Source organism: Xiphophorus hellerii, chromosome 19 (genome assembly GCF_003331165.1).
Source record: "Xiphophorus hellerii strain 12219 chromosome 19, Xiphophorus_hellerii-4.1, whole genome shotgun sequence".
In the NCBI taxonomy this organism is placed as follows: Eukaryota; Metazoa; Chordata; class Actinopteri; order Cyprinodontiformes; family Poeciliidae; genus Xiphophorus; species Xiphophorus hellerii.
Genome location: NC_045690.1, coordinates 27,752,976 through 27,766,815, shown reverse-complemented (window position 1 = coordinate 27,766,815; position 13,840 = coordinate 27,752,976). Strand labels below are relative to the sequence as shown.

The window sequence follows — 13,840 nt, the reverse complement described above, 5'->3', positions numbered from 1 at the left end:
CTGTGCGTTCGTGTTTGTGTGTGTGTATGTATTATTCACCAGAATCCAAACCTCACCCAGCCTTCATCGGTCTTGTTCCCACGCCTATCAGGACTTCCTGCTTGTGCCGCTCTGGCTCCACCCACATCTCAGCATTAACTTCCTTCCTTTTGGTGGTGTCAAGGCCTCTAATTGGGCAGCATCATTACAAGCTTGTTTTACATGAAATGTAAAATGCTTCGTGTGGCTCTTTTGGCTGTGAAAGATGATCGTTGTGTTATTCAGTGGGGGAGAGAAGAGAGGTTTTGACATTCGTGGTTGCTGTTCTTTAGGCAACTGCAGACATTGAGACAAACACATTTGCATTACTTTTACAGCACAATGAATCTTGTTAATGAAGGCTGAAAACTTTTGTTTTGGCTTTTAAATAATTTTGCTGGCTACATAACTGCTGTGACTGTGAGGTCCAAGAATTAACACATTTCTGGGATACACATCGAACATGGCGTCATGGAAACGCAGAAAGGTGCATCACATTCCAAAAGGCTTCTGTTGAACTGTAATGAGATAAAGGAATGCGAAACAACAATGAGTTTGCTAGAATTAGACATTGGGTTGTTTTGAGTTGTTTTTAATTTTGGATTATTCTGTTTCTTTCTTTGAATTGGTCAGTTTTGTTTCTTTAGAGAACCAAAGCAAAATGCAAATCTTGCTTAATGTTTCTAGTTATGTTTATTTCTTGTCTCTAGTTATTCCTTGTTTCCCTAGTTTAATTCTGGCTCTTAGGTCTAGTTATTTTTAGTTAGATTCATTTCCTAGTCTCTTGAGTACTCTCCCTCGCCCCCTGTGTCATTTTCTCTCTCTCTCTCTCTCTCTCTCTCTCCTCAGTCTGGCTTTTGCTCTCTCCCCTCACACCTGCAACCCATTAGCTCATCAGCCCAGGTCTTTGGTTCACCCTCTCAGTATTTAAACCCTTCTCCTGCTCACATTCTTGGCTGGTTCCTCCTGTTGTACTTCTGTTACTGCCTCGCTCTACCTTGTGTTCTCTTCGTGTCTTCTTGTTGTTTTTTCCCCTTGGATTTATGGTTTGTGTTCTGCCTTGGCTCTCTGGTAGTGATGGTGAGATGAAGCCTCATGAGGCATTGAACCACTTGAGCCAACTGGTTCGAGAAAGGGTTCATTTCTTCAAGCTTCATGTGCACACGAAACCACCTACTGGCCAGGTGTATAATCACAGCCAGCTGTATCTTAACACGTGTGATGCATTGAATTTTTGTCTATTATGGCTCTTGGGAATGACTTCACAAAAGGTGTAGGACAAAATCATTTGTCTACATAAATTATGTATACACATATGTGTATAATAAAATATTGTTTGAATGTATTCTCTGTGTGTAATTATTCCCAAAATAGTAGTGTCATGTGATATGGCATGTTGTGTAATAATGTTTTTCTGTGACTCTAGAAAAATGGCCTGGGCTTAATCAGGCAGAGGACAGCGAAAGTGCTTGTGGAACTAGGGAGGGGGTAGTGAATAGGCTAATGCTTGTGTAACTTGGATGATTTCATGCATTTTTATTAAGAAACAACAATTTCTCCACAGTTTTTGGTTTCAAACGATTTCTCTTTTTTGACACTACATGGATGAGGTGTTATTATTGTACCCCAACTCCTTGGAGCACAATAAACACCTCACCTTTACAGAAAATAACAAACAGTGAAAAATACAGTTCCTCATAAGCAAACCTAATGCATCTGCAAATGTTCAGTTCACCTTACCTTGTTAGGGCTTATCAAATCGAAATGTTCCCACATAGGGGAAATCCTCCTCTTTCTCGCCGGCTCCATCCTACTCCTATCCTGTCCTCGCGCTCCTAAATCTCTTATCTATCTATCTCTCTCCTAAACTCTCCAAACACCAAACTAACTGTCTCAAACTAAATAACCACTATCCAAACTCTACTATCCAAACTATCAAAACTCTATCCACTCTCTCAACTGACCGCAACTCGCCTACAACAACCCACATTTTGAATGGAGCCTGTGGGGTTTCTAAAGCTGTCAAACCCCGCGCCAAACTCTGAGCCACTTCCCGAAGCAGTCACGTGGTACAGCTGGGCAGCGAGGCTTCGGACGTCATCGTTTTCGGCTCCTCCCCTAAATGAAGCAAGCTTCGATACGCGCTTTACGGAAACGCCCCCTCCATTACTCGACACACGCCTCGAAGCCTCGGCACATCACGTAACATCACTACTCTCTGGGATCTTTTTGTAAGTTTTTTGGGGTCATCAATTCATATTAAATATTTCTCATCTAAAAGCTTCCACTGCCTCTCTGCATTTGGGTTCACTATCAACCACTATCCATCATGACAGAGCAAATATGTTTTTTCATAGTGAAGATGTGAAAAACTAAATGCTATGTTTAAACAATCTGTCATCAGTCAGAATAATTCAGTGTTGGTTATATTGGTGCAGTACAATATTTTTCCTATATCCTTCTGAGATGGGACAATTTTCCATGTGTTCGGATTTTCTGCTAACTCAAATATTTTACGTAAATATTTACAAATTCAAATGGGAGACTCTCCAACTCACCTTCATCATCTAATGGCCATGTCTCCAACACAAAGTCATTGCTCTGCCTCAGTCAATCATCACCTTATGAGGCCCATCATCCATAGATCCACCTGCTTTCCATCTGTGATGCGACCCGGCTCCTTCATTGAATCAAAGGTTATTTCAATAAAGCATTAAGTTAAAGGAGAGTACTCTCATCCAGTCAGGTTACTGCACCATTCTTTTACCCTTTCCCAGCTCAGAGTAATCTGTTTTTCAGATGTGTTGTACAGGATAAAAGTAAGATATATGAAGAAAACCTATATCAAAGAAATAAAGGTTCCTTGATAAAAAAAAATCCATCCAATTTTTACAAAGAAAATTGGTATTTTAACAGGAACGTGTGGGGGTGTGTGTCTATGTGTGTAATTTTTATGTAAAAACACAATTTAAGAGAACCTTCTACTTCCATAATTTGTGCTAAAGTAATTTCAAGAGTTAGTGAACCACCTGACACTATTCAACACTTGATTAACTGCTTTAATTGGTTGTATGATTTTAGTCTCTGCTATCTTTCCTATGATAAACTGGCTAATTGACTTGTTGAAAGGTGAGTTCACAACAAAGCATGCTGCAACAGCATAATTTGATTGATGCTGATGTCTTGATGCTGGCTGTTACGCTTTGTCTTGTGTAGTGTGCTGACATCGGGGCTATCATTAAAAGACCTTTGACCCTCCTCTTTACGACCAGATGGTTCAACACTCCTTCATTAGCTCCATCTCTACTTTACCTGTTGGCCATGTTCCTACCCTCCTCTTATCACAAGCACCACCTAACTCTACCCCCACACCCTTGTCTAACCTCAGCCTCCTGCTTTTCTTAATCTGACTAATGTGTGTGTAAATATTGCTTGCATTGTCCAGATAGCTTTTGTTTTATCATCAAACAAGTCTGAACCATGGGAACCTGGTCATTAATTACAATGTGATTCATGGTTATGGCTCTGTTTCTCGTCTCGCTGCTGCTCTGTCATTAGGACTTTCCCAGACTTCCCATCCCAACCTCACCCTGCTAAAAGCACCCCCACTTCAGCAACCAGGCCTGCTAAATTATCAGGCCATGTTTGCACACAGATCAACACCTTTGCTTCCTCTTGGAATAGAACATTTGCCACTTTTATTACTTATGTTACTGGTTTACTTCAACTAAGTAATGTGTGTGTGTGTGTATGTATATATATAATGTTGTTATAAAGGATTTAGAGAGTGTAGACAGACATAGAATGTGTTTTAAGAAATCCATGTAAAAACAGAAGTGTTGGATGAATGAATGAATGAATGAATGAATAAGGTAGCAGATGCAAACAAATATTGTGGAGAAAGGACTAGACTGGTCACAGAACAGATTATCCTTCTAGGCCTTCTGCACCTCCTCATGTGTCCTGACTCCTACCATTATCATATCCTAACCATTTTCTATCCCCTGTCTCCTGTTTCTCTCTGTGTCATCCAGAATATGATGCAGAAAAATGTGAAGGTGCTCCAGATCAACCAGACCCCACTGCATCAGGAGGTGAATGTCTCACTGCAGGGGTGACGTTTTCAGCGAACGTTTGGGCAAGAGGCGGGGTATACCCTGGACAGGTCGCCAGTCCATCACAGGGCAACACAGAGACAGACAAGACAAACAACCATGCACACACACACACACACACACACACACACCCCCACACACCTAAGGAGAATTTAGAGAGACCAATTAACCTGACAGTCATGTTTTCGGACTGTGGGAGGAAGCCGGAGTACTCGGAGAGAGAAACCATGCACAGGGAGAACATGCAAACTCCATGCAGTAAGACCCCAGACCCTGTGAATCGAACCCAGGACCTTCTTGCTGCAAGGCAACAGTTTTTACCAACTGCACCACTGTGAAGGTCCCGTGTTCATTACTCAAATCCATATTCCAAAATCACTTATTGATTTCAAAGGGAAATTAAATGCTGTTATAATTCAAATTCTTCAATCAAAAAAATCATCAAAAGAAAGGGATGAAATTGAAACATGCATAAAGTACTCTTCACCTCTTTTTTGCTTTAGATTATCTGAATACTCTCATGAGATTGGTCAGCTACAGTGTAAAGGAAGAGGTCCTTGATGCTCGAAGCTAACTTGCCCAACTTATCAGGATCAAAGCTTCCCTCTTAATGTCATACACAACCCCATTTTCTTACCAAAAGGTGAATGACAGTACCACCTGTGGTGAACTCCACAGAATCCTTGGAGCATAACAATCATATCTTCACATCTATAGTCCAAACCAAGCCGCTCTTCTCTCTATTTGGAAACACTGACAACTTTCTGTTACAAAATCTGCTGACCAGAACATGTTCTGAATTCCCACTAGAGGGCATGGTTGGACTGATAATATTGGGTCAGGCAACAGCTAGGACAGCTAATTGTACATCGAGGTCCTTAAAACTGTGCTACTTTATGCAGAGCTTCTTTTTCTTTATTGCAACCCAGCAGGCAAGGAACTTTGTATGCGACTGAAAACGTTTCGTATTGTTTCACATGGTGTAGTTATGTAGTTTATAGTCCTGTTAGGGTGTGATTTCTGCAGCAGTGCTTGTTATGACCGTTTCTTTTTTGTAATGTTGGAGTTCATTCATTTTTGTCTCTGTGCTCCGCCAGGTCCGTTAACCAGTTTCAGGACCCGACCAGAACCCCTCAGCATAAATTCCCTTGAGAAATAACGAGATTTGGTTATATAAAAACAGGCTTTAATGCCGAAAAATGATCAAATGTTACAAGCCATACATGTCATACAAATGGAACAAATACAGAGTTACATTAACCGTCCAGCTCTGGGCCACACTTAGCACACCATACCGCAGTGAAGTTAGTTTCAAGTTGGATATTCGATATTCGAGCTCCGCGGAGTAAGCGGCGTTTAGCTCAAGGTTGATCCGATTTATGAACGCTACTGTCGGCCAGCGGTTCTCCACCGCTCCCGGCCCGAGCTCCGCGGAGTAACCGACGTTTAGCTGAAAGTTGATCCGATTTCGGAACGCTACTCTCGGCCAGCGGTTCTCCACCGCTCCCGGCCGCAGCGCCCGAAGGTTCACTTAGGGACTATCAACAAATTACTGAACCTAACATTCCTGTCAAAGAAATATAATGTTTTCTTCAATAGCTTCCAGGTCATGTGACCTATTGACTCAAAATCACTTTGGAATAATTATACTAGTCTCTTTAGATGAGGCACAGTCATTTGTTTTCCATTTTAAATCATTTTCAATTTTTAATTAATTTTTTTCATCAAAATTGAGTGTTTTTCTTCAATAGCTTCCAGGTCATGTGACCTATTGAGTCAAAATCACTTTGAAATAATTCTAATAGTCTCTTTAGATGAGGCACAGTCATTTGTTTTCCATTTTAAATCATTTTCCATTTTTTAGGAATTTTTTTCTTCAAAATTGAGGGTTTTTCTTCAATAGCTTCCAGGTCATGTGACCTATTGAGTCAAAATCACTTTGAACTTGTTCTACCAGTCTGTATAGATGAGGCACAGTCATTTGTTTTCCATTTTTAGCCATTTTCAATTTTTTAGGAATTTTTTTCTTCAAAATTGAGGGTTTTTATTCAATAGCTTCCAGGTCATGTGACCTATTGACTCAAAATCACTTTGAAATAATTCTAATAGTCTGTATAGATGAGGCACAGTCATTTGTTTTCCATTTTTAGCCATTTTCCATTTTTTAGGAATTTATTTCATCAAAATTGAGGGTTTTTATTCAATAGCTTCCAGGTTATGTGACCTATTGAGTCAAAATCACTTTGGAATAATTCTAATAGTCCCTTTAATTGAGGCACAGACATTTGTTTTCCATTTTAAATCATTTTCCATTTTTAATTAATTTTTTTCATCAAAATTGAGGGTTTTTCTTCAATAGCTTCCAGGTCATGTGACCTATTGACTCAAAATCACTTTGAAATAATTCTAATAGTCTGTATAGATGAGGCACAGTCATTTGATTTCCATTTTTAGCCATTTTCCATTTTTTAGGAATTTTTTTCTTCAAAATTGAGAGTTTTTCTTCAATAGCTTCCAGGTCATGTGACCTATTGATTCAAAATCACTTTGAACTTGTTCTACCAGTCTGTATAGATGAGGCACAGTCATTTGATTTCCATTTTTAGCCATTTTCCATTTTTTAGGAATTTTTTTCTTCAAAATTGAGTGTTTTTCTTCAATAGCTTCCAGGTCATGTGACCTATTGACTCAAAATCACTTTGAAATAATTCTAATAGTCTCTTTAGATGAGGCACAGACATTTGTTTTCCATTTTTAGCCATTTTCCATTTTTTAGGAATTTTTTTCTTCAAAATTGAGGGTTTTTCTTCAATAGCTTCCAGGTCATTTGACCTATTGACTCAAAATCACTTTGAAATAATTCTAATAATCCCTTTAATTGAGGCACAGACATTTGTTTTCCATTTTAAATCATTTTCCATTTTTAATTAATTTTTTTCATCAAAATTGAGGGTTTTTCTTCAATAGCTTCCAGGTCATGTGACCTATTGACTCAAAATCACTTTGAAATAATTCTAATAGTCTGTATAGATGAGGCACAGTCATTTGTTTTCCATTTTTAGCCATTTTCCATTTTTTAGGAATTTATTTCATCAAAATTGAGGGTTTTTCTTCAATAGCTTCCAGGTCATGTGACCTATTGACTCAAAATCATTTTGGAATAATTATACTAGTCCCTATAGATGAGGCACAGACATTTATTTATGTTTTATGTTTTTATTTTATAATTTTTAGGAATCTTTTCCTTAAAGTTTAAGATTGTTGCTCACTAGCTTTCAGATAACGTCATAAAATTACTTATCAATTTGAAATGATTCCAGTACACTTTATACATCACACATAGCATCAATGCCACACAAACATATTACATTTTCATTTTCCACAGATATTTTCAAAACGTATTTCGAACAATAATGAACACAGTTTGTAGTTTTCAGATTAACTACACAATACACATTTCCAACTGCCTGTTTTTTTCTTTTGAAATTCTGTGCTCTTCATATTTATGCACAGGGCATGGTACCATCGGTCACAGTTGTCACACTGGATCTGTTCACAAATACAAGAAAATATACATGTTTAGCAGTATTGAACTTACTCATCTCCTGTCACACAGTTTGGTGTTTAATTGCTTGTCATTTATTATATAAAACATTTCATGGCTCCCAAGAGTCATTTCCTGTGTCTAATTCTGAATTTTACATTGACAACTCTTGATTTCTCACCCAGTCTGTCATTCCAGGGCCAGACCCCGGGGCTTTGTATGCAGCGCACATCGCACACCAACAGTGGTCATCAAATACTGTAATCAAGAAGAATATACAGCATATTCAAACAAGATAGATTGATAGATCGATATATATATATATAACAAAATAGCTAATTATTTCAGAAAATTAATTTAAAATTATTAATACTTGGAGATTATATAAAATACATTTGTAAACTAAAGTAAATTTTCTAAATTATCAATGTTGCATATCGTTTAGATATCTTTGTCTGTTTGGATTGGCACTGTTGGTGGTTTATATTTTGTGAAATGGAATTTGCATTTTGTAATTTTTTTTTTTTTTATTGACCTCACGGGCTGCAGGAGCTAATGAGGGCAGACTCTATATAAGTTGAAAGAGTCATTGAAACAGTGAATTAATTGAACTGTCAAGATGTGCTTGTCACAAAGAAATCAAAACTTAGTGTTCCCCAGCGAAAGCAGCGAGGTCTGTTTAGTTTTGTTATCTTTATTGGTTAAGTTCATGTTTTGTATTACAATGTTTGTATATGTTTTAGTTTTCACATTTATTGAGGTTATTGTGGTGACTTTGATGATGGTGGTTGATCTTAATCAAATAAAATAAAAAACCTTAAATTCACCAGTCAAGACTGGTTCAGTAATGTAAGAGCTGGGGAGATTCTGCAATATATATGTGTGTATGTTTATGTATTGTAAGTCGAAATGCACATGGTATACCTGATGCATCAAGGATTTGAAGAGCGAGAGTTCTTCTTTCACTTTTCATTGCCTTTTTTGTTGTGTCAAAATCTACATCTGGCATCAGAGGGAAGGCTTCCATCAGTGCTTTTGCCATCTAAAGAAAAAAAAAGTTTTTAAAGACTTTTTTTATGGCATTATAATGCATCAGACTTAAAACATTCATGTGGACATATATAGTGTACCCACATATACTAAAACAGGTATGTTTGTTAGTACAGATACCTGTAGTGAAACATCTAAATGTTTCAACATTTAGAAGATGATGAAAGAACTGTAATTACAAATACTGTGTGGCATGTTGCACTGACCCCAGTTATGGGCTACTGTTGGGGGAGTCTGTATTCCTCCAAGTGAATACACACTCTTTCCACAATTCCGAAAGCCCATTTTAACTAACCAGAGAGACTGTATTTGATGATAGACAACTTTTCTCTATAATAATTACACAGTATCCACACTTGTATAACAAAAAACATGAACTCATTAATTTACTTTGACTACAATAACTCCACAGCTGCTTCCGTCTTGTTGAATAGGGTGGCGCATTGTCCCCCCTTTCCATTGGATCCCAACCCAGTCTGTTTTTCCATGGCATGTCCTTCTCATTTTGAAGTATTCTCTGGATAACAAACAAAATGATTTGTGTAAGAGCAATTGTATTCTGTAATTCCACTCATAAGACAACTCACGCTTTCCTCTTATCAGTTTCTGTTAACAACAACAATGTTAAGTTTATTGAAATTAATATTTACATAAACATTTAAATTAATAGAAATATTTTTTACATAATATATTTTGAAAAAATGTTATGGATAATATATTTCAATAATATATTCAGAAATCTGAATGTCACATACATTCAGATTTTTAACTCAATCTCTATGTGGTCACTTTGCAAATTTATTAATTTTTAATACATTTTAAAAATTTATTAGAGCTTTATTTACTGTATTCTTTTAGCTGCCTTTTGGGAGTCCACAAGCTCAGATGATACTTGTGCAGGATCTATTAGGAATACAGTTCTGGCTTCTGCATTGATGTACTAAAACAGATCAACAAAGTAAAGGGGCATAACAAAGAAAAATTTCATTAAAACTAATGTGAATATGTCATGCTCTATCCAAACCATAAAATGAAAAAATATTGATTATAGACAAAAAATCACAAACCAGCAACTTCCAGTGATTGTTGTTCACAAGGACAAATGACAGAACTGCTTCATAGTTGTCAAAGTTTACCTGAAATGGCATTAAAAATGTTCAAAAATTAAATGTTAACATAAAGACAAACTTTAAGCACATGTCTCGCAATTAATCTTTTCCCACATGTCAGTATTTACTTTTACTGACAATTTTGCTTTTCAATGAGAAGGTGTTTTAAAATTTATAATTAATTTAGATCGCAAACAAATGTCTGTGCCTCATCTAAAGAGACTATTAGAATTATTTCAAAGTGATTTTGAGTCAATAGGTCACATGACCTGGAAGCTATTGAAGAAAAACACTCAATTTTGATGAAAAAAATTAATTAAAAATGGAAAATGATTTAAAATGGAAAACAAATGTCTGTGCCTCAATTAAAGGGACTATTAGAATTATTCCAAAGTGATTTTGACTCAATAGGTCACATAACCTGGAAGCTATTGAATAAAAACCCTCAATTTTGATGAAATAAATTCCTAAAAAATGGAAAATGGCTAAAAATGGAAAACAAATGACTGTGCCTCATCTATACAGACTATTAGAATTATTTCAAAGGGATTTTGAGTCAATAGGTCACATGACCTGGAAGCTATTGAAGAAAAACTCTCAATTTTGAAGAAAAAAATTCCTAAAAAATGGAAAATGGCTAAAAATGGAAATCAAATGACTGTGCCTCATCTAAAGAGACTATTAGAATTATTTCAAAGTGATTTTGACTCAATAGGTCACATGACCTGGAAGCTATTGAAGAAAAACCCTCAATTTTGATGAAAAAAATTAATTAAAAATTGAAAATGATTTAAAATGGAAAACAAATGTCTGTGCCTCAATTAAAGGGACTATTAGAACAAGTTCAAAGTGATTTTGAGTCAATAGGTCACATGACCTGGAAGCTATTGAAGAAAAACTCTCAATTTTGAAGAAAAAAATTCCTAAAAAATGGAAAATGGCTAAAAATGGAAAACAAATGACTGTGCCTCATCTATACAGACTATTAGAATTATTTCAAAGTGATTTTGACTCAATAGGTCACATGACCTGGAAGCTATTGAAGAAAACATTATATTTCTTTGACAGGAATGTTAGGTTCAGTAATTTGTTGATAGTCCCTAAGTGAACCTTCGGGCGCTGCGGCCGGGAGCGGTGGAGAACCGCTGGCCGAGAGTAGCGTTCATAAATCGGATCAACCTTGAGCTAAACGCCGCTTACTCCGCGGAGCTCGAATATCGAATATCCAACTTGAAACTAAGTTCACTGCGGTGCACACCATAGGGGTGACACCAAGTGAAGCAACGATTCTAGCGCGAGGATAGCTTTTTATTCTTCTCTGCAATCTGTACCCTCCCTAAAGGGTTGTCTAATCAGTTTCTGTCTGTTTACATATGACTGCTGGCAGTCATATGTAAACATGGTTTACATATGACATAAACATGGTTATGTAAGCTGCAACGTGTGCATGTAAACAGTAAAAAGAGGCTAAAAGAGATAGAATCTACAACAGTAAGTTTGCAGTGTAATTGCAGTGTAAAATTATCAGTGTTACTGATAATAAGCCAATTTAGTGAGCTAAATGTCATGTATATGACATAGCCATTATATGTTTATTTACATTATGTTATGTTTGCATTATTATACAGTACAGACCAAAAGTTTGGACACACTTTCTCATTAAATTCAATGAGAAAGTGTGTCCAAACTTTTGGTCTGTACTGTATTTACATTGACCCATCCAACTTGTCCTGTAATCCCATGAAAAGATGTGAGCCTTCAGTAAACCTGCTAAATTAACAGCTCTGCTTCCCTGTCACCTCTTTAACCAGAGCCTCGCTGTAGTTGAGGACCTAGCGAAACAGTCTCAATTTATTACAATGGTCTGTCGAGCCGGATCTACAGTAGATCACGACAGGGAAGATTATGGACAAGCAGAGAAGGCTGAGGCAACTGCCCTCACATTTGTCGGACTACCATGTGACCCTACCTCCTACACTGAAGCCTTCTACTATGGCTGAGGAAATGCTGGCTGTAAGTAACACATCCCAGAGTGCGAGCATGTCACATCTGCAGGCTTTAGGTATGCACACCAAGCCTACTACCAATATAGCAGCCTACTACCAAGAGTCACGCTCTGTGTTCGGACTCTCATCAATGTTATCACAGCAATGTGAATCTTGCTGGTAGACGGAAGCATTTAGTCCATGATCTAGCATGTGAACTCAGCAGTAAATTACTTCTGACACCAAAGACTATATTAGATGTTGGGCCTGAAAGCAACGGTCGCTCTGCATTATCAGTGGTTAGGTGAGTTCAGCTCAGTCATTTCATGACTTATTACCTGCAAATACAGTTCTACAAGCAGGAGAAAAAGCTGATGGACGTTGGCAAACTGAAGAACTCTCACATTATATATTTGGAGCAGGAGCTTAAGAGTCTCCAAGCAGTGCTGGATATCAAAAACAAACCGCTCCACAAGCTCTGCAGTCACTTCACTGAAAAAGAAGTGACTGCATACCTTCTAGGGACGACAACCCCAGAAGGTATGGAAGATTTATTTAAACAAACGTATAGTGGAACTGCTTGTTCTGTCCACTCGTCCAAGTGCCTGGAGAGGGAAAAAGAAGAGTTGTGCACCACTCTATAGGATGTGACATGGAAGCTGCAGGAAAAACACAAGAATGAGCTGATTGATCTGGAGCAGAAGCTGCAGGCGGTCCACAAGGCTGAACAGGACAATGTTCACGTCACCTACCAGAAGGACTCAAGAAGTCAAGCTCACAACTCAAGAGGAGTGATAAAAATCAGTTTGGTGGCAGAAGCCAGCAAGTCAGCCATAGCAGGTGCTCAACTGAACAAAAAAAAAAATTTCTGGAGTAGCTGCACAAAAATCATTACTGCTTAAATCTTTGCTGAAAACAAAGCTCAGTTCAACCCCTTCAGGGAACAAGGGATCAGCAACCTTGACTACAGCATGCAGGTCTGCAGCTTCCACAAGCAAGGTCATCAAGCTACACCATAGTACGATCTACTATACCATAATGTCATTTAGCTACAGTATAGTGCAGATAGATTTGTCAGGTCAGTTGACATAAAGGTGAAAGGAAGAGTTTATGTCCGATCTGTCACCAAATTGGTCCAGTTACCTGGGATACCGGATAATGATGAGTCAAAGACGACATCCCCAGAAGGTAGGAATTCACAGGAGTTACATAACAGATAAGACTGTAATGGGCTGTTCTGAATTCCCACTAGAGGGGCATGGTTGGACTGATAATATTAGGTCAGGCAACAGCTAGGACAGCTAATTGTATATTGAGGTCCTTAAAGTGTGCTACTTTATGCAGAGCTTTTTTTTCTTTATTGCAACCCAGCAAGCAAGGAACTTTGTGAAATCTTGAGTTTCATATTGTTTCATATGGTGTAGTTATGTGGTTTATAGTCCTGTTAAGAGTGTGATTTCTGCAGCAGTGCTTGTTATCCATTGTTATCAGCTGTAATCCAATGAAAGGGTGTGTGAGCCTTTAGTAAACCTGCTAAATTAAGAGCCTGGCTTCCGTGTCACCTTTTTAACCAGAGCCTTGCTGTAGATGAAGAGCTAGCGAAACGGTTTCAATTTCAATTTATTGCAGAACCTATAAGGTAGTCAGAATCAACTGTTAGCAGATTTGATAGACTCCTTTGACTTGGTATTTTTGTCCAACCTTTCAAGGTTTTAATACATTTCTTACTTCTCCTCATCCAGACCCTTGTTTAAGTAATTTTTTTCCATGATAACATGCAGATCATAGATTTTAAAGTCATTCATCCAGCATAGCGTCCATTTCAAAGACCCTCTCCTACATCAGAGTATGGATTAAGTGAAAATCAAAATTTATTGTGACTTGTGACCATACTTGACATTTTGGGGTGGCCTTTTATTGTCCCCAGTCCAAGGATTGTCCAGTTGTTGCTCATTTTGTTTGATCACCCAGTGGACATGCATTGAGTAAAAAAAAACAACAACTCACTGAGTAATGCTC

General features: G+C 37.7%; 1 protein-coding gene across 1 annotated transcript; it reads right to left on the bottom strand.

The window, feature by feature from the left end:
- Nucleotides 1-7,437: 7,437 nt before the first annotated feature.
- LOC116709645 (uncharacterized) lies at nt 7,438-10,060 on the bottom strand. The gene is made up of 6 exons (XM_032548300.1): nt 9,795-10,060; nt 9,573-9,667; nt 9,118-9,244; nt 8,602-8,719; nt 7,859-7,935; nt 7,438-7,682 (listed from the first exon to the last, which is right to left on the bottom strand). Exons 1-6 carry the CDS (start codon nt 9,873-9,875, stop codon nt 7,572-7,574), a joined length of 609 nt encoding a protein of 202 aa, XP_032404191.1. The 5' UTR covers nt 9,876-10,060; the 3' UTR covers nt 7,438-7,571.
- Between the last annotated feature and the right edge of the window lie 3,780 nt (nt 10,061-13,840).